The 20,667-nt window shown below is 38.9% G+C and overlaps 2 protein-coding genes across 7 annotated transcripts; one reads left to right on the top strand and one right to left on the bottom strand.

Moving 5' to 3' along the window:
• Window positions 1-293: 293 nt before the first annotated feature.
• On the top strand, window positions 294-12,883 carry ccdc152 (coiled-coil domain containing 152). Of its 6 annotated transcripts, none has more exons than XM_062972445.1 (9): window positions 294-497; window positions 3,251-3,336; window positions 5,814-5,919; window positions 7,473-7,541; window positions 8,675-8,739; window positions 9,743-9,845; window positions 10,204-10,331; window positions 10,946-11,032; window positions 12,188-12,883. In XM_062972445.1, the coding sequence occupies exons 2-9, from the start codon at window positions 3,274-3,276 to the stop codon at window positions 12,308-12,310; spliced, it is 744 nt and encodes a 247-aa protein (XP_062828515.1). In that variant the 5' UTR covers window positions 294-497; window positions 3,251-3,273; the 3' UTR covers window positions 12,311-12,883. The 6 variants fall into 6 exon arrangements, with proteins under 6 accessions (XP_062828515.1, XP_062828511.1, XP_008101042.1 ...); XM_062972441.1 differs by lacking the exon at window positions 294-497 and adding an exon at window positions 1,201-1,510; XM_008102835.3 differs by lacking the exon at window positions 294-497 and adding an exon at window positions 1,648-1,878.
• On the bottom strand, window positions 12,366-19,245 carry selenop (selenoprotein P). Its single transcript, XM_003216200.3, has 5 exons — window positions 19,093-19,245; window positions 17,980-18,195; window positions 16,894-17,106; window positions 15,280-15,397; window positions 12,366-14,191 (listed from the first exon to the last, which is right to left on the bottom strand). Exons 2-5 carry the CDS (start codon window positions 18,180-18,182, stop codon window positions 13,943-13,945), a joined length of 783 nt encoding a protein of 260 aa, XP_003216248.3. The 5' UTR covers window positions 18,183-18,195; window positions 19,093-19,245; the 3' UTR covers window positions 12,366-13,942.
• Window positions 19,246-20,667: the final 1,422 nt, after the last annotated feature.

Genomic DNA, 20,667 nt, shown 5'->3' with positions numbered 1-20,667 from the left:
TTGCACCTTTTGGGCTCCTAGAGCCCAAAGGTTCAGGATGTCACCCATCCCTCTCCCCATGCACCAAAATAAAGTAAAAAAAACTTATCTGGCCATCATTATGTTCCTCCTCACTCCCTCCAGGCACAAGGAAATTATGCGCAAGGAGACAGGGAGGGGCGAGGAGGGATTTTGGCGGCCAGGTACATTTATTTTCAGGGTTATTTTGCGGGGCTTCAGGGTGGCTGCATTCCATCCTGATTGTTATCAGGATGGCATGTAGACACACACACACACCCAGAAAGCCCTGGGTTTTTTGGGGGGGTTTTGGTAGATGTGAGTACTTAAATCTGTGCCAAAGCGGGTTTTTAAAACCCATTTTGGCGTGGATTTCTGGCCTGTCTGGAAGTACCTTGTGTTAATCAGTTCAAGAAACACAACTGAGAGGGAAGAGGAATAAGAGGAGAAGGATGCATGTGATGAAGTGGGCTGCCGTTCATGAAAGTTTACACCATGAGGTTCTTTGTAGTTGTTCCCCGCAAAGACAAAGAATGTTGTGTTCAACAGACAATATTTTGGCATTGCGTATGACTTTGTTGGCTGAAATATATTTTCTAAATTATTCCCCTGATTGCCCAGCTGACATTGGCTGTAGAAGCATGCACTGTGCAATCAGAGACCTCCCATCTGCAGATGCTCATGTACTGTATTCAGTGCTGGGGAGGGGATGCATATTTGGCCCTAATTTTAGTGCCATAGTGCCATGACACACACTGGTAGGTGTCCATATAGATTTTAATCATATTCAGATGAATAGTGCTTAATTGAATTGCCAAATATGACTCATTCAATTCCAAGGCTAATTTGATTCCAAGTTTTACAGATGGAATCAGTATTACGAGAAATAAATAAAAGTACCCTTAGATAAACAATATGGTCCAAAATTATATGCCAACAAACCATGACAGACTGGATCAGAGGAGACCGAGGAGGAGGAAGTTGCATCAAATAGCAAAAGAACAGCTGTATAAAATCTATATTGAACTGGATTGTATGGCAGTGTGGACTCAGATTTTCCAGTTCAAAGCAGATATTGTGGATTATCTGCCTTGATATTCTGGGTTATATGGCTGTGTGGAAGGGCCCAGACAGGTCCTCCATCCCAGGACCTGATCCCAGGTTTTCTGCTTTAAACTGAATTATATGAGTCTGCACTGCCAGATAATCTGGGATAAACAGAAAACTTGGGATCAGATCCTGGAATATAGGGCCTGTCTGGAAGGGCCTTGAGGCAGGGCTCACATATATACCAAGTCACAGGAAGCCTAGTGGAAGCATATGTATACTGAACACTTAAGTCATACCCAAAATATTTGATTTTTTTAAATCTATGAGCCAGTGATTTCTCAGTCATTTTTGCATGCAACCATAACAATATTCCCTGTGGAAAAAATACACAGGACTTAATGCCATCCCAGATTGAGTGTGCCTTATCCAAAATGCTTGGGACCAGAAGTGTCCTGGATTTTGGGTTAGTACAGATTTTAGAATACCTGTGCTTGTCTATGCATATGTAATGAGATATCTAGGGGCCATTCCACACAGCTGTATAAAATCCACATTGAACTGGGTTATCTGGCAGTGTGGACTCAGATAACCCAGTTAAAAACAGATATTGTTGATTATCTGCCATGAGATTCTGGGTTATGTGGCTGTGTGGAAGGACCCTGAGAAGACCAAGTATCTCACAAAATTGTAAACATCATATTTCTGTAGCATTCATTAAGCCATGGCGGTAAATGCAGTATCATGGTACTATAATTCTGCAATGTGGAAACAGCCTTTGACAGAAAGTCACTAATTTTCTCCTTAAGAGAATAGCAGAGGGAAAAATCTCAGGTAAATTTTGTACACTGCCCAAATTCCTGACGGAGCCCTTCCACAAACTGTTTTTTTTCCTATGTGGGGAAATCTATTAAAGACCTGCGGTGAAACAAAGGAGACATTTTTCAACATTGCCACTGTTTTTAATGTATTTTTCTCATGCATAAATAACAGACATGGGCAAACTTGGGCCCTCCAGGTGTTTTGGACTCTAACTCCCACAATTCCTAACAGCCTACCAGCTGTTAGGAATTGTGGGAGTTGAAGTCCAAAACACCTGGAGGGGCCAAGTTTGCCCATGCTTGATATATAATCCTTAGTCATATATAGGAGCCGGTATGAGGTAGTGTTTTGACTACAACTCTGGAGACCAAGTTTGAATGCCAACTCAACCATGAAATCCACTTTGTGCTAGTCACATTCTCTCAGCCTCAGATGACAACAATGGGAAACCTCTTCTGACCAAATCTTGCCAAGAAAAGCTTGTAATAGGTTCCCTCTTGGTATTGCCATAGGCCAGAAATGACTCTAAGGCATAAAGCGACGCTAAAATGTCAAAGCAGATGGGGGGGGGGATGCATGTAATGGAGTAAAGAATGAGGCCTTTTTTGGATTTATGAAGCCAAAATCCTATGAAACCAGTATACACTTTTTAAAGAATGTCTTCATGAACCTTAATTTTACAAGCCTGTGTTATTAGAAGTATAATGGGCCATATGTGTGCTCCCTATTATGCGCTTTCCCTTGGTTTCTGAGGTAAAATCTTTTCCCGCCTTTTGTGCCTGAGAAAGCCCGTTCTCTTCTCTGAGGGAAATGTCTCTAAAGCCCCTTCTACACTGCCATATAATTATAATCCAGATTATTAAAGTAGATAGTCCACATTATCTGCTTTGAACTGGGTTGTATGAGGGTACACTTCCACATAATCCAGTTCAAAGCAGATAATGTGGGGTTTTCTGCCTTGATATTCTGGGTTATATGGCAGTATAGAAAGGCCCTAAGAAACCACTCTTTATAAGAGAGGGAATCTATGGGCCTTTCCACACAGCCGTATATCTCAGCATGTCAAGGCAAAAAAGCCCACAATATCTGCTTTGAACTGGGTTATCAGAGTCCACACTGCCATATATTCCAATTCAAAGCAGTAAATGTGGGATTTATAATGTGGGAGCTATAGGCCAAAATACCTGGAAATTTTGAGGACCAGACATAAGTGCCCAGAGGGCCATGTCCAGAGGTTGGATGACCATCTTTTAGAGATGCTTTAGTTGTATACTCCTGCAGGGAAAGAAGTTAGATTAAATGACTCTCTCAGTCACTCCCAGTGTTGTGATTCTATGTCCAAGATGTTCAAATTTTAAACTATTTTTTTCTCTTAAACATATAGGTGTAATCTTACAGCAAACCAACATGAAGAAAAACAGTCTGGTGAATCTTGATAAACTTGTAGAGGACTTCTCGCACATAGAAATGGTAATGATATGTGCAGATTGAGATGACATCAAATGCTAGTCCAATCTATATATATAAAAGGGTAATGAAATTTCGGCCTAGGACAAAACAACAAAATTACACATCCCAGAAACACTAAACTTGGCAGCACAACCCCTCATCCATGCCTCTACGTTCATACAACAAAAAGAAAAGAAAAATAAAGTCCTAATTAGAGGGAGAGGAATAATTGTTTTTATCCAATTGCTGCCAGTTAGAAGGCTAAGCTCAGCCCACTTGGTCTCCTAGCAACCCACTCAGCCCAGGTGACAGGCAGAGTTAGGTCTCACTTAGGCCTCTTCCACACTGCCTATAAAATACAGATTATCAGATTTTAACTGGATTATATGGCAGTGTAGACTCAAGGCCCTTCCACACAGCTATATAACCCATTTATAATGGATTTAATGTAAGGTAAAACCTTTACCCTTTACCTTAACTACCACTAGTTCCTCAATACTTTATTTCCCATATCACCATACTTTGCCACAGCAACGCGTGGCCGGGCACAGCTAGTTTGTTTATAAATTAGCTAAACATGTTCTTTTCTACAAACTGCTTGCTTCCACCTATGGATTGCAATGAAATAATTACAAAACAAAAGAACATTAAAAACAGTAAAGTATAAAAAAAACAGTAGAAAGCATCACTAAGAATAATATGATGGAATGCATGTCTTACACTGCAATCCTGCTTATTTATCCTAAAATATATTCCACTGAGCACAAAAGGAATTTATTTCTGAGTTTAAAAAAAAACCCAAAGGACTGTGCTCAAGGACTTCTCAAAATGCATGGTCTAAAGATATTAAGAAGAGGGTTTTTTCCTGTTCTTGAGGTTTCGCAAATGTTTTGGTCTCATGATTTACTGTGGCATATCATCAGCAATATTTCTTCTCTGGTACCATTTCAATCTCTCTCCCCCAATTCCCATTACACCACTGGATACAGGCAAACATATTGAATGTTAATCATGCAAAGACAAATAGATATTGTGGTGGAAAACAAAATTCTTGTTATTGCCAAGACTCAGTTTCTGCCAGCCAAACAAATTCATGGCTTTGCAGGCCCTTTGTATCAGAGACCAATAATATTTTTTATTCCTTTTCTCCTAAATCTGAGTAGTTCCTGGAATCAGCTGAAGACTTATTGTGGGGTCACTATAATTACTGTGAGTTCTTGGCCTTATGAATTCTTTTTCTTGCTGTCTCTGTACTAGAGCAGAGCCTGAATCCTGTTTCATCTCTTTCTTTCGTGGTTTTGTACCGTTCCGTCCATTCTGATTGCACAGAATCGCAGAACCCCACGGGAACAAAAGAAACAGTTGAACGAATTTTTAAAAGGAACGGCAGTCATTTGATTGGCTTATTTTCAGCACTTGGCTGTAGGCCCTGGCTGGCAGGACCTACAGCCAAGCGCCCGTCATTCGATATTCATAGGCCCAGCTTGCAGGGTCTATAGTCACTCGACAATAAGCCCTGCAAGGTCGCGCATCGAGCGCTCAATGCTCATAGGCCCTGTCTACGAGGCCTACAGTTGAGCGCCCAAGGCCCAAAAAAATCTTTGTTTTTTCAGACCTTGGACAGAAAAGCCCATTTGTATAGGCGCTCATTTCTGTAAGCAGCGGACGGAAATGGGGCCATACAAATGGTACAAATAGGAACGGTAAGTAATTCCTTAAAAATGCAAAAGACTTATTTCTCCGAAAATAAGACAGTGTCTTATATTAATTTTTGCTCCCAAAGATGCGCTAGGTTTTATTTTCAGGGAATGTCTTATTTTTCCATGAAGTAGAATTCACATTTATTGTTGAACAAAAAAATTAACATTTATTATATACTGTACGGTAGTTGTCATCACAAAGCAGCATAACCAGTCAAACTGTGAATCCTATCAAGAATTTCTTGTTACTACCATTATTTCCATGTACAACACTCTATGGTACGTACATTTACCAATCCTGCATGTTCTGGTGTTCTGTTCAGCAGGCATACTTCCAAACACAAACTTTGCTAGGTCTTACTTTCGGGGGAGGCCTTATATTTAGCAATTAAGCAAAACCTCTACTAGGTCTTACTTTCTGGGGATGTCTTATTTTAGGGGAAACAGGGTATTTCTCACGCCCTTACCAAGCATAGAAGCCACTGGTAAGAGTGGAAAAATGCAACTTCCTTTGTTTTCCTTGAACTCTCCCTCTAGGATGTTGTATGGGTTGAGTTGAAAAAGAGAAGGAAAGTAAGTGGATTGTTGGAATAGGAATGGGAGGGGGTGTACATCTTGCACAAGGCAATCTATGTTTGGAACTGATTATGATAATTTTGTTTGAATTGTGCTTCAGAGACTGAGATTAAACTATATCTGGAAACCACTGGTGGCAGCACATATTTTGCACACATAATGGACCAGGTTCCATTTGATATGTCATAACAAAGCATCTAAAATTTGAACATTATCCAACAGAAAATATCAGAACTCCATGGAAAAAATAACCTTCTGAATCTACAGTTGGACAAGACACACAAGTTTCTGTCAATAAGCCAATCAAAGGAAATTTCAGCTAAAGAGGGTAAGCATTTATTGAGCATAATTCAACGGATGTGAATGCCTACATTCAACTGTGTGCTCAACATAAATCAAAATAGGGTACAGAGTATGCTCTTGGGCTTAAAATGAAAGCTTTATAAAAGAAAACATGAGAAAAAAGCAGATTGATTAATTTGGGATTGCAAGCATAAGAGGTTAAATTGCTAACCAATGCTGACATTGACTAATGGCAGATTGACCTACTATTACGAGTGGGATGACTTAGCTACTCAGCAACCTTGGATAACAATGGCATCCTTCTCTTTGCTACTTTAATCTCAAATTTCTTTATGTATTCCTATTTGAAATAGAAGGACTGTAACTCCCCAGTATTCCTTAAGGCCCTTCCACACAGCCATATAACCCAGAATATCAAGGTAGAAAATCCCACAATATCTTCTGCGTATAAAGACAGAGAATTAAATCCATCTTAAACAGCTGGTTTTAACAAGCATGAGAACATCTCAAAGAGTAAGAAAAGCTACACTGACATCCTCAGAATTTACAGTAAAGTTATAAGCATAGAGAAATGCAGACCCGCAAAGGAATAGACTGTAATTTACTTAAAATATTGTTTTCCACAATGCAATAAGTACCAAAAGAGAATGGTGCCCTTTGGATATAATGCTTCAAATTAAAGCTGATTATATTTTATAGTAAATGTCTGTGCCTGGATTATGTATTTTAGTAATGTAAATGTTGCTTCTATCTTAATGGTGTGTATGTTTGCACTTCTGTTGAGAACTGTAAGGTGAAGAAACCCCTTTTTACAAACTACGTAGTGTCCTTCAAATGCCAGAGAAAATTAAAACAACTGCTTGACAATCATAGATTTTTATAAATGGATAGTCAAGAGTATGACTAGTAAGCATTGGTCTATTTCTACATTCCTAGATTAGGCAAAAAAAACCGTGCCTTGATCCATGGAAAAACAACAAACTAGATGAATCCTCTGTCAAATAACTGGATGGAAACAAGCAATATGGTTCATGGAGAATAATAATTGATTACTCAATCAGAATAATATTCTCCATGAACTGTGATTGTGTAGTGGTGGCATTGGTAGCAACAAGTCTTCAGACAGAACTGGCTAGCTAGGTGTAAAGTTAAGAAGAATAGATAAGGCTCATAGAATTTTCTATGAGATGCTGGTATTTCATGAGAAATATATACTGCATTCTCTTATTAAGAAATGCTAGATTCATTGCTATGAAGCTAGCAGAGGGAAGATGATAATGAAGGGTTCTTTAATGCTATCAGGATGTCCTTATTTGTGCACACAACTCTGATGGATCATGCTGTTTGTTTCTTCCTATATAAAGCAATATTAGAGTTGATTGTCTGGAAGAAATACCAGAGGTCCATCTTGTGTTCACTAGCAGTAACTGCAAGCACTTGCAGTACTTTTTCTTAAATAATTTGTAAATCTAGGACTAATAAAAGCATATCAAATATCCCTATAGAAGTGACAGATAGTTGTTAATATAATAATTAACCGTAAAAACAAGTATACTAATTTCTCTCTTCTTTTCAAAGAATGTGCAACACTGCAAACTGTGATTAAAGGTCTCCAACAAACTATAGAAAACCAGTGTAATTTGAGAGGTAATAAAACAGAAATGTGTATTGCTGGTAAGTTCTAAATCGATTGGGATATAATGTTTCCATTGATGCAGCCTGGATCATAAAATTTTGAGTACAATTCCCAAAATGGATAGAGTTCCCAACAAAGGGAAAACTTGTTGTCTATCTAAGACCCTGCAAAAGTGACTAGGGGCGTGTCAACACAGGGATTCAAACCCGGACTCACTTGGAATTTGTTGCTGGCTGTCTTCACAAGTTTCTCCACTTCTGGTGAGTATTGTGGGTTAAACCAGGTTAATCCAACATTGCACCACTTCAGTAAAAGTCAGGGATTGCTCCAAAGTTGCTTGAAACTCCAGAGTATCCCGCTGCTTTAGGATGGTATGGGCAAATGAGTCAGGTTCAATTTGGCAAGGAAAAGCAGACAGATTGTGCCCGTATTGCTCCCATTACTGTTCTCAGCTGGCCACTGAGCTTTATGTGTGCTCCTAGCCTTCATGGGTGCCCTGATCTGCAATCAGCAGAGCCACTCATGCAGCCACAAGAAGGTGGGGAGACTGGCTCCCTCCTCTTTCCTGATCATGACATTACCTCTGCTGATGTTAGCACAAAATGCCCACAATAGCTAGGAGCCATAATCCCCCATGTCAACATTATACAGAATTGTGGGGATGGTGATATGAAAGATGAGGTCATGGTCCTGTGGGGCTGATGCAATCTTGATCCAGACAGGTGGTGTGGATGTTCACCTACCAGCTTCAGGAGAGTCCATGTTGCTATCATATTCTGCTCCTGACCAGTTCCAGATTTATTAGCCATTGTAGACATGCCCTAAGTCATTCATCTGATCCACAGAATCTCAATGTTCTTAATACATTCCAGAATAACCCACTGCTGCCAGCCTTTCCTAACAGTTTATTCCTTAGATCATTTAGCTACTCCTCATCACTCTGGGGTGTATAAAGGCCCTACCAACACCCACAGGTTATTATAAAGCAATAGAATTTGATCTTGTCCTTAACCCTTAGTTTCCTCCGTGGTCCTGTTTATGGTGATTTTATTCAGATGTTTTGTCAATCAATTTGGAGTTGTTCCTAGAAACATGATGATGTATGAAACATGATGTAAAGTTACCTAATCATTCCCTTGCACAGATGAAAATGAGAGGCTGAAGAACACAGCCCATATGTTAGAAGAGAAACTGAAGGCTCATGAACAGGTGGGAGAATTCAACTTTATTTTCAGAATCTCAGACTTTGGCCCCTTCTACACTACCATATAATCCAGGTTATCAAAGCAGATAATCCACATTTTCTGCTTTGAACTGTATTACATGAGTCTACACTTCCACTTCAAAGCAAATAATCTGGGTTTTATATGGCAGTCTAGATGGGGCCAGAGGGCCCTTCGACACAGTTGTATAAAATCCCACATTATCTGCTTTGAACTGGGTATAGGCAGTGTGGATTCAGATAACCCAATTCAAAGCAGATATTGTGGATTATGTGCCTTGATATTCTGGGTTATAATGGCTGTGTGGAAGGGCCCTGAGTTACTGTTGTAAAATGGTACTCTAGGCATAAAATGGAAATATGGATGGGAAATGGCAAAAATATCCCTGTGATCCCTAGGGGGTATTTAGAAATATTTGGGGCTGAAAAATTGATTGGGCTGGAGGGGTTGCTGTTTAGCGGTGATCCTGCAATGCCTTTCTGGGAGCAAATGCATCTTCCTAGCCTCCAAAGGTTTCTGCCCTTGCTCTAGATGATAGACGGGGCCAGTCATGCTAGCTTTCTATTTAGACAATTTGCCCTGATAACAGATTGCTGTTCTAGCAGGAAGCCAAAAAGTCAGCAGGTTTGGTGATGTGACTTGGTTCTAAATTAACTTAAATCCAATTATTGTATCTCTACAGCTAAAATTAATGTGTTTAACTGTACTTTCTAGAAAGTAAGATCTGTTGAACAAAATAGGACTTTTCAGTATACATGCTCTTTAAATTGATTTGTGGGTAAGGATTCTACAGATGGAAAGCTGAGGCTGCATCCTATAACTTCCCAGTAATTTCATGACTTCCAAAATCAATTTTGAAATGGCTACTGGCTATGATTTTAATGTTAAAGCATCAAAGGAAATTTTATAGGATATTATACCAATTCAATATCTGATCAGGTAAGTAATTTTTTATCTTGTTTTACAAGATTGCTTGAATATGTTTACAGGAACACAAGAATATGGTTGATAGACTCTTCAGACAAATGGAAAGCAAGGCAGAGGAGTATAAACGTGAACAAAGGAAGCTTCACTGTGACGTGAACAAAAAATGTAAGTATAATATATCTTCATGATCTGAAGGTGCTCAAACCTTTCTCAGTAATGCACACTAGTTAGTCCCAGACTTACTATTTCAAATGCAGTGCCTAGCCTCAATTGCCCATATCTCATAGCTATGGATGAAGCTGTTACTGGTTTGACTTCTTGCAAGTTTCTGGACATTTCATACAATATATCCTAATTATATTCTTAATAGGAAGAAAGATTGAGAAGGAGCCTTTTCAATTATAACAGAACCAAATACTGTAATAAATTTCATCACAAGTGTTGCTCCCATTCTCTTGTTGTTATCCTCTTCTGCACATTAGAAATGAATGTATCCATATGTTTGCTTTATTTATTCTACTAGTAGAAGCCAAGGACGAAGAACATAACCAACTAATACAGAAGAAAGATAAGGAGATTTTAGAAATAACTAGTCAACTGAGAGCTCAAGAAAGGGAAAAACAGAATGAGATAATTAAACTGCAAATAGAGGTATGTCCTTGAATTGATTAGCACATAACCTTTGCAAAAAAGAACTTTTTGAGGTTTTGTACGTTCAAGTGGAGCTTTATTATATAATCCTATTCACATCTCCTCAAAATTAAATCCCACTGTGTTTTGTGTGGTTTACTTTATAGCCACTATGTTTAGAATTGCAGCCTTCAAATCTTTAGTTTTTCTCCAACAAACTCAAGGAGGCATGCATATGTCTCCAGAATAGCTCTGTGAGATAGATTAAAATGAGATATTATAGTAACTGGCTATGTTATTTTCATTGATTTAGGAACCCTACCCTCCTTGTTCAGTATGAACAAAGGGAACTGTCTGAAATTGATCCAGAGTATTGTTTTTTCTGAGCAACAGCTCAACTCTCTGGGATTATTTTCCAGCTCTGCCTGAAGACCTCTGATATTTCTCAGTAAATTGTCATCCAAATACTAACTAGGCTTGTCCTCCTTAACTTCAAAAATCAGGCGAAATTGGGTGGCTTTAATGTGGCATACTCCAAACTATACTGACTAGCTTATTATCCGAATAATGTTACTTGTCCATTCAGTTTTCCATACTGGGATTATCAACATGTCATTTTTTTTACTGTATTTCAGTTTAATGCTAAAATAGCAAGGCTTCAAACCAAAACACCCAAACCATATCCAAGTCCAACGGTGTTGCCTCAAACCATTTTCAGAAGGGTATGTTTTTCACCATGTTTCAAATATTAAATATTTCTGTGATGTTTAAGTATTTCATAGGAACAGCTAAATGTGCATTAATGCCTCTAGCTGTGCAATAAATTGCCCTAATCAGTTGACTCTTTGATCAAAACCATACTTAACGTCTTCACCATTAAGTTCAAGAAACTTAATTTCCCACCCCATTAAATGACTTGGGTGTATATTCACATGGTGGCTCAGAACCAGGGTTGTCTTGTCTGCAACTCTTATCCATTAATTTCAGTGTGTGTGTGTGTGTTTCAAGTCACCTTTGACTTATGACAAAACCATACATTTAACAGATTTTTTAAGGCAACGAATACTCAAAAGTGTTCTCAGTTTCTTTCCCTAAAATACAGTCAACCGCACCCAGTATCTGGTGGCACTCTCCAAGTACTAACCAGGGCTGACACTGTTTAGTTTCCAAAATCAGACAGAATTTGGACTTTATTATATTTATTTGGTCTTTATTATATGTAGGCCCTATTAATTTCAATAGAATTTTAAAATCTACAACAGGTTGGCCACCAGATTTTTATTTACCATATTCATTATTTGTATATATTTTAACTACCGTATGTCTTTTTTTAAACCACCTTGAATCCTAGCCTGGGAGAAAGGCAGGAATAAATAAAGGGATGAGTGGACTTCCAAGTGGCTCCATTTTGATAGCTTCGTGAGCTGCTATGGAAAAATAACTCCAAGTTAAGACATTCACAGGCTACATCCATTAAACAGTGTTTTAAGTGATTTAAAACTACACAGGAACTGAAGTGTTTTTTAAAAAATCAAGATAGGAACCTCAGTATAAGCTTCTTTGAATGTTCTGCTAGGTGAATAAACATTTAGAACTCCAAAAAATGAAGATGAAACATTCAGAGCTCCAAAACTGAAGATGAAACTCTATTAGCTTTACCTTACTTCTGTGGGCACAAACCATGATAAAATATACTATTTATACAGTACAGTTTTTGCTCTGTAGTTTTCTCAGCTGGGATGATGAGAGACTAAATGTTATATATCTCTGCTCTGAATGTACCAATGGTTTTCAATTGAAACACCGAACTATATATATATTGTGTATTTCCCATCTGAATTTTAATGAGCAACAAAATATATGTTAAATATTTGTAGAAACTTCAGCATCTTGAAGAGGAGAAGAATAAGGAGATTGAATTTCTCCGTAATACCATTAAGGATTTAGAACAGAGACTTGGTAAAAGACAAGATTCCCGCTTCAGAAGGCACCAGTTTTAAGAATGATATGAAAACACTACAAGCTAAGAAACATAAAAGATGAGATCACAGTGGATTGATAGAAGCTTTCTTTATTAAAAACATTGTTTTTGACTGTTCGTTCATAAGCTTTCCAGTTACATTCTAAACTACGTTCATGCTTCTTCTGTGTTCACCATAAAGGAATTCAGGTTTTGTAGAATTTATTTCCCTAATAAACCATCATGAACTATGGCAAGCACAATCTAAGCACTTTCTCTCTGTTATACATTTTCTCTCACCTCTGAATCCCCCAAACCGGGCATACAAAAATTTAATTAATTGCAAAAAGAGGAAGTATAGTAATAAGAGAAGCATTGTGCGAGTTTCATTATTCAGTTATAAAAATTAACATAGACAATTCACAGATTAATGGAACTTGGAAAGCTTAAATCTTACCTAAATCTGTTAAGCAAAGATATTTCTTGCATTGATCCTTCAATAAAATTTCCTTTTACTTGCTCCACTCCACCCCATGCACTCTTTCCATTCCAATTCCTAATGGCTGTGAGATCCTTAGCTCCAGAAAGACTGTCTAAAGAAAGTTACTTCAGAGATATATACAATTACTGCTAAAAAAAAACCAGCTACATGAATTTCTGAAAATGTACATGTACACACAATCAGTTACTTTGGAGTCAGAAATTCCAACAAATTCTTTTGTGCATGAAAATGCATTATCTGAAATACTGTTCATACTCAAGCTTTTAATAAGCAACACATTATACCGTGAAGTTTGATCATTAAGTGGCTTTATAGTTTTTAGTGAAAAAAGAACAAATTTTTATACAGTGATTTGATTTTTTTAAGTTTAAAACTAGTTAACTTGTCTTTTCTTATCCACTCCTGTTCTTGGCTGCAATATATCAAACAAAAGCCCCTAGGTCATAGTTTCGGCTTCTGTTTTCATGAATGCAAACAGAATGGTAGAAGTGGAAACAAGAAAGATAAATTAACAAAAACAATGCGCACACTCAGAACGGGCACTGAAAAGCAGTTCCATGCTATTACAAGGGAGTTCTTGATGTTACTGTTGTTGTTTACAAGGTAAAAGTCAACTGACCTAGATAGCTCAGTTAAGCAACAATACTTGACCACAGCTGAACAAAACTGAAATGCACTATTCTGACTTAGCTGGCTTATGGAACTAGCTATATACATGCTCAATCTGTTGAATGGTACATAACCAGTAGAAGGCAGTTGTACTAGTTGTCATTTTAACTCCCTTTTGCGTTGGAATCTGATGGTATCAATATTTGCATTATCATGGAACCAATGGTAAATTTAAGGTGTTTAGACTGTTTTTCAGGCTCAGTTACCCATTCTTCCTGCTCACTGTCAGCCATCAGAGAGCTCAACTGCACTCACTGCTTGTGGCTGTCAAGCAGCTGTTGGCAGACGTCACTGTCAAGACTCAGCGACATTTTCTGCCAACAGCTGCCCCTGTCACCTGCAGGAAGATGGCAGCTCTCCACGACAATGTCAGGATGCGACACTATTCAGATCTTCGAACAACAAGTGTCGTCAGTGTCAGCATCAACTACCTGATGTTTCCCTTAAGAGCTGCTGCCAGTTTCAGCTCAACTGTCGATTGCAAATGGCATTTCCCTTTCGTCAGAGCCTCTTCCCTTGTGGGGGAACATCTGCTATTCCCACCTGTGGGGAAACTACAACCTGGCTACCTGCCTGACCCTCTCTGTTCTGCTCCACACCCTTGTTATGTCGCCGATGGTTTGGTGGGATCCGATGTCTGTGGCCATGGTGGCCATGATGGCCATGATGCCCATGTGGGGGGTGGTGGTGGTGAGGTGCTTCTTCAGTTGACTTTGATATGTTCTTGCATATTTCTTCCTCCTCTGTTGTCTGTAAAGAAAATGTTCATAAATGCAGCTAGTTGTAGCAGCCAGGTGTATAAGTATACAAACAAAATGTTAATTGAGAGTTATATACTTAAGTTTAACCAGGTTAAACAAATCAAAATGCAAAAGGATCTTACAGCATCTTAGGACCCTTTTACACTGCCATATAAAATCCAGATCATCTGCTTTGAACTGGATCATATGGCAGTGTATATTCGGATAATCCAGTTCAAGGCAGATAATGTGGATTATCTGATTTGATATCTGGATTATATGGCAGTCTACACTATACTAAAACACAAGCAGAAATGGCTTAAAATAATCCGCTTCTCCTCATGTTCTAACTCCCATTCCCAACCCAACACCTGGGCTGCCAGGAACCTTTTCAGTATTTGAGGGGGGGGGGATTTGGGGTGAGGGGGTGGGCACCCTCTTGCATTGTTGGGCCCCAAAACTATGAGATGGCTGTGTGGATTGACCCCCAGGAAACACATGACACTTTCAGGCCCAATACTTCATTATACTGGGATCTTTCATTAAGATCCGGATCTAATGAGGCAATTAATTAATGTGGAGAAAACCAGGGAGCTGATTTACTCAGCATTAATTCACTTTGACAGGTCTCAGATTAAAGACCTGTCTGGAAGGACCCTTAGTAAGTCTGCTATCCTTCAATCTGGGATAGCACTGCAAAGCCTATCTATGAACTGTATCAGAATTAACCCTGATATTTGAATTCAAAAACTGTTATTATACAGAAAAATACGGGCCTGAAATAACACAAGAAATTGGAAGTATATAATGTCAACAGCCACAAAACCTAAGAAAGTCATTGTTTATCATGCTTGGCATCCACTGACTTTGATGGACAATAGTCTAAACACATGCTTTTCGTGCAATAGTGTGTAAGAATTGACAAACATCAAAACAAGTCTATGCTATCCTTCTAGAATAGACATATTAAAATGTGAGAACCTGTCAGCCATAAGAAACTTTATTCTAATTTATGTAAATTGGACCTTGAAGGTGGAATTAAGATTCTATTCAATTTTATGCAAACATATTAATAACAAAGAAGAATAAAGTACATACCAAGTAAGTACAGTTTTCACATTTGGATTCACAGTATGTGAGCTGAATGGCTTGTTCCACATATGGAAAACTGAGATAAGTGTAAGGTAAACCAAGGTGATACACGAGACGGCCGCACCTAATAAGAGAGTGATCCATGTTTTAACATATCAGATTCATATCAATATGTATTCATTAAAATTACTGCAAGTATGGATTTTGTTTTCCTAAATGTCCTATTTTGTATTGATCCATAAGATTTACTTATGAGATTTACTTAAGAACTGTGTGGTGCACATGTGTATGCATATGCTTTCAGATTACCTGTGTATATGGGCCTCCAAAATGCCTGTCAATGTATGGCAGCCCCATAAATTTCATAGAGTTTTTTTTTAGGCAAGAAATACTCAGATGTGGTTTTGTTAGTTTCTTCCTCTGAAAGATAACCTACAGCACCTGGTATTTATTGGTTGTTTCCTATCCAAATACTAACTGGGATAAGCATACTTAATTACTTATTAAATTTGTATATTTATGTATACATGAAAGTAAAGTGCATTTAAACTGACTTCAGTTTCTAAGTAGATTATGGTATACTATTGATAATGCTACAGTACATTTAGTCCATTTTCTCAATTATTATAGGTAAATGATGTTCATTAAATAAGTTCTGGGGAGTACTAGGGGTCTTCAAAAAGAGAAGTTGGGGCTGCAAGTAGGCTATAATTTGTTCATTCTTGATGTATGTCACACAATTCAGACTCCGGTTTATTAGTATGAACCATGTTAAATGTCAGAAAATCTTTTTTTTAATTTCATCCTGAAAACCCACCAACTAGGGACCTATCCCTATTCTTCCAACTTTATTTCTCCCTTTGGGATCAAAGTCTCTGTTAAAGAAGTAATGCCATATACTTTGTTAATTGAACCTGTACACAGAATTCAAAGTCAATGAATGTATTTTGCATATAAAATCTCATAGCTGTTTCACACAAAAACCTACTCCTGGTTTCCACAAACATTCCTTGTTGAAATAGTATTAATCAACTTTTGTGCTAGGGAGTTTTTTCTTTAGCACTGTTAAATAATTGAGACTCAAGAATCCAGAGATCTAACAAATAGGCCCAGAGCTTTGTTCCTCCTACCCTTGAACTAGCCAAAATCTCAGCATGACACAATGGCTCTTGTTCATCCAAAATAACTGCAGGATACCATCTGATTTAAAATAAACACTACAGAACTTTTACAATTGGGATAATTATATACAATAAGATATATGTTTTTAAAAATTAGTACAGGTTGAGTTTCCCTTATCAAAAACACTTGTAACCAGACGTGTTTTGAATTTTTGAAATTTGGAATACTTGTATTTGCATATATATGATGTGCTATCTCGGAGATAGAAGCCATCTAAACACACAATTCATTTATGCTTCATATATAACTTATAAACGTAAGTTATTTTTACACAATATCATTAATCATTTTGTGCATGAAACAAAGCTTGTGTACACCGAGTCATAAGAAAGCAGAGGTGTTACTATCTCTTCTGCCCATGTGGACAATTATGGATTTAGGAATATTGTGGAATTTCAGATAAGGGATACTGTCCTAATTTTCCCTGTATATACTAACCTGTCATAGATCAAGAAATCATCCTTCTTTCCATTGAGAAGTGTCCAAACATCAGGCTGTTTTGTATCTTGTTGGTATACAGGAATGTTCTCCGAAATCCTTTCTCTTAGATGGTGAAAGTTCTGCTGAGAATGTTGCGCTTGATGATTGACCACAATAAAGGAGACATTGGTCAAGCCATCACTTTCTAGCTTCAGTCGCAGGTCTTCCAAGCTGGTAGATATAAAAAGGGGGAAAATGTGTGTTTTATTCTAATCATATTTCCTCTAAGAGATGGGGAAAATGTTATTAGGACAACTAAAGTGCAACTAAAGTGGCATGTAAGAGCTGATGTATTACTCTACCGACAATCTAGTTGTCTTAATGAAGGTTATTATCCTTCTCTAATTTTTGTTCTTACAATCAAACTGTGCAAGTGGACTGAAAAATCATAACACCAATGGCCCAGGCTAGAAACCAACCAATAGGAGGTTGTCATTTTGTGACTCGGAGGATAGGACATCTATTGTACTCTGTATCATGGGTTAACTTTTCATAAATCTATTATGGAAAAAAAGTGAAAAATGACCCAAAAAAAGCATTATCTTATTGTAGAAATAGTAATTTTATGGTTAACTATTAGTTGCATAGGGTGAATCTACACTGTAGAATTAATGCAGTTAAGCACCACATTAAACTGCCATGGCTGAATGCTATGGAATCACTGGAATTGTAGTATTACAAGATTTTTAGTCTCCTCTGCCAAAGAGTGCTGATGCCTTACTAAATGACAACTTTTATCATTCCAAAGCAGTGAGTCATGGCAATTAATGTAATATCAGACTGCATCCATTCTATAGTATGTATGCACCCATAGATTCCAAGCAGAGAAATAATGCAAGTTTCAGAAACAAAAATGGTATTGCTGTAGTAACAAAATGTGTTCTAGGAATCACAATATTAAGGTAAAGACTCCAGAAATCTGGACCATCTTTTTTCTCTAATCAATCAATCTTGTTCAAAGCTCTCTCTTATGTCAATGAGAAACAAAACTCGAACTGATCTCTTACATCCAAATACAAATGCCAATCTGGAGCGTTATCTTACCGGGAAGCCTGCAACAGGCACAAGTATCAGCTGGCTTGGAGAAGAGCCACCACCGTCACGAAGCCTCTGGAGTCCAGCATTGGATTTTGTTCCCCAATTCGCCAATCCGGAGGCTCTTTACATCGGGTGCTTGGACCCTGGCTCTCTGTCCCTCCTCCTGGGAGGAGACAGAGAGCCAGGGCCAACCCCAGCCCAGCCCACATGGCTGGGCTTCAGCTGCAAAACAACGCAAACAAGGCACAGTGAAGAAGGGCGGAAATCTGGGAAGGGCATTCGGAGCTATCAGAGAAAGGACCCGCACCTTGAGTCTTTGGAAAAAGCAGCACACGTTCCTTGAGAAACTTGCTCAGTGTGTTTTTCCTGGCATTCTTCTCCCGCCCGTTTGTTTTGGTAACTAACAAGTATCCAGCAAATTACATTGTATTAGATACAAATCAAGGCAAGTTTCCAATATTAAGGCCAGAGTGGCTTGAGTGTTGCTGGACACCAGGGTTCAAATCCTAGATCTGTCATGGGAAAATCCATTGGGTGACCTTGGGCAAGGCACACTTTCTCAGCCTCACCCCTCCAACAATTCTTGGCAAGAAACCCCGTGATAGGATCGCCATGAATCAGAAATGACTCGAAGGCACATAACAGCCATACTTTAATTCTTATACACTAAAGATACATTAGATTTTTTTATTGAAAAATCGTATTAACTTGATTTGTAGCCTGAGTCCGAAGCATATCATTTCGGAGATTAAACATGAACAAAGTCACTTGGGCACATTAGATGGAATGCCAGCATTTCCTGATCCAATACATTGGGGTCACTGGGTTGATGTGAGTTTTCTGGCCATATAGCCCGGAAAACTAACAGTAACCCAGTGATTCCGGCCATGAAAGCCTTCAACAACACATTGGGGACACTTTGGAATTTTACACACGGATTACGTTACTTGCTTTCGCGATTTAGATGCTACTTTCTTCCCCCCGCCTCCCAAGGTATTTCAACTATTTGCAAACTCCGAACCAAACTATGGCAATCCAAGCTTTTGCAAAGTTCCGAACCGCCAAGTAGAAATTAAAGTGGGGGTGCATAGTGTACGTGAGAGCCAAAGACGAACTTACCCGGGGGCCCCCTTCGCTGCGCCCCCCGCGCCTCGCTTTGTCGGCCTCCCCGAAGAAAGACCCGCCGGAGCTGCAGCGGCTGCGTTTGGCTGCTATTTATACCCCGCCTGTTTATCTGCTAGGGCTGGGTCCAAAGTTCGGTTGGGCGGGGGGGGGACGGGACTTTTGCAACGTCCTTCAGGGCGAATCAACAGTCCCAGAAACATGAAACCCAAACCTCTCATTTGCTTTCTTGACACTCCCCAAAAAACCATGCAGGGTTATTGTTTGGCCACAGAAGTGGATGAGGAGGGGTCTCATTCCGAAGATCCCCTCCCCAATGCTTCCCTGCAAGGCAAAGAGGAGGAGACGGTGGGAAGAGCTTCAGTTCAGTGAAAAACATTTGTTTCGTTGTTTACTTCCAAGAGGGAAGAAGGCAGGAAGCTGGATAGCTGCTGCGCCAGCAAGTTTTCTCTTTCCTCCTAGCTTTGAAGGCACCAGAAGAAACGCTTCTGCCCAACAGCTGGTCTGTAGTCATCTGAACAAGCTTTCACATTGATTGGCTATATAGATACAGGCCTTCAAAGCTGTGGGAAGGAGCAGGCCTGGCTGGTGGCTTCTGGGCTAGTGAGAGTGGTGACCCCACTCTGGAGTTTAGTCTGAACTTTATAGGAATTGTCCAAGGTACTACTGAGCTCTATTTTAACACCTTGGATTTTTCCTTTAAAGTTCATATTAATCCCTGAGCAGGTTTGTGGCCCCATGGACATGGGTGGCTGCCTTTGGGTGGGAAGTATCCAGAGGTTATGCTCCATTCTTAGACTAGATTGAATGAAATGCCAAGGTTTCCTGATCCAACACAGATGTGAGTAGCTAAAACCCTCCAGATATTGGACTGCCGCCTGCAGTATCCTAGCTGTTGGAAATGACGACCTTAATCAAGCCTTCTTTAGCAATCTATGTTTGTCTATGATCTTGTTGCTTACAGTTTCCTGTATGTATGTATGTTTTGATGTGCAGCTTCCTTTAGGGTTTCTGAGAAGTTATAAAAGGGGCTGCAGATCACATGCTCTCTCTCTCCTTTTGACTATGTGACCTATTGATAGCTGTTTTGTTACAAGAGAGATGCCCTGGCCAGCTGGCACAGGGAACCATTTTAAACATGTCTGAAATTGGACTAATACGTTTTTATACCTGTGTATGCTGATTACATGAAAGTTTTGAGTAAACCAAATATGTTATTTCCATCAAAGTCTACTTTATTTTGTCTCTTGAGTACATGATATGAAACAAATTGGGAGAGTACCTTTTTGGGTAGACTCCAGCAATACATGGAGGGAGAGTTGCCAGATGTACAAGCTGGGTTTAGAAAAGTCAGAGGAATGAGAGACCAAATTGCCAATATCCGCTGGATAATGAAGGAAGGCAAGGAGTTTCAGAAAAACATCTATTTCTGTTTTATTTACTATTCTAAAGCCTTTGACTGTGTGGATCATAATAAATTGTGGCAACTTCTTGGTGGTATGGGGATACCAAGTCACCTTGTCTGTCTCCTGAGAAATCTGTATAATGACCAAGTAGCAACAGTAAGAACAG

This window comes from Anolis carolinensis, chromosome 2 (genome assembly GCF_035594765.1).
Source record: "Anolis carolinensis isolate JA03-04 chromosome 2, rAnoCar3.1.pri, whole genome shotgun sequence".
Taxonomy (NCBI): Eukaryota; Metazoa; Chordata; class Lepidosauria; order Squamata; family Dactyloidae; genus Anolis; species Anolis carolinensis.
The sequence above is the reverse complement of the archived record's forward strand: the minus strand, read 5'-3'. Positions and strand labels throughout refer to the sequence as shown.

Coding starts and splice junctions, on each gene's coding strand:
- ccdc152 (XM_062972445.1), top strand. CDS start 3,274: ATGAAGAAAAACAGTCTGGTGAATCTTGATAAACTTGTAGAGGACTTC. Junction 5,920..7,472: donor GGAAATTTCAGCTAAAGAGG/GTAAGCATTTAT, acceptor TTCTTTTCAAAG/AATGTGCAACACTGCAAACT. Junction 8,740..9,742: donor AACTGAAGGCTCATGAACAG/GTGGGAGAATTC, acceptor ATATGTTTACAG/GAACACAAGAATATGGTTGA.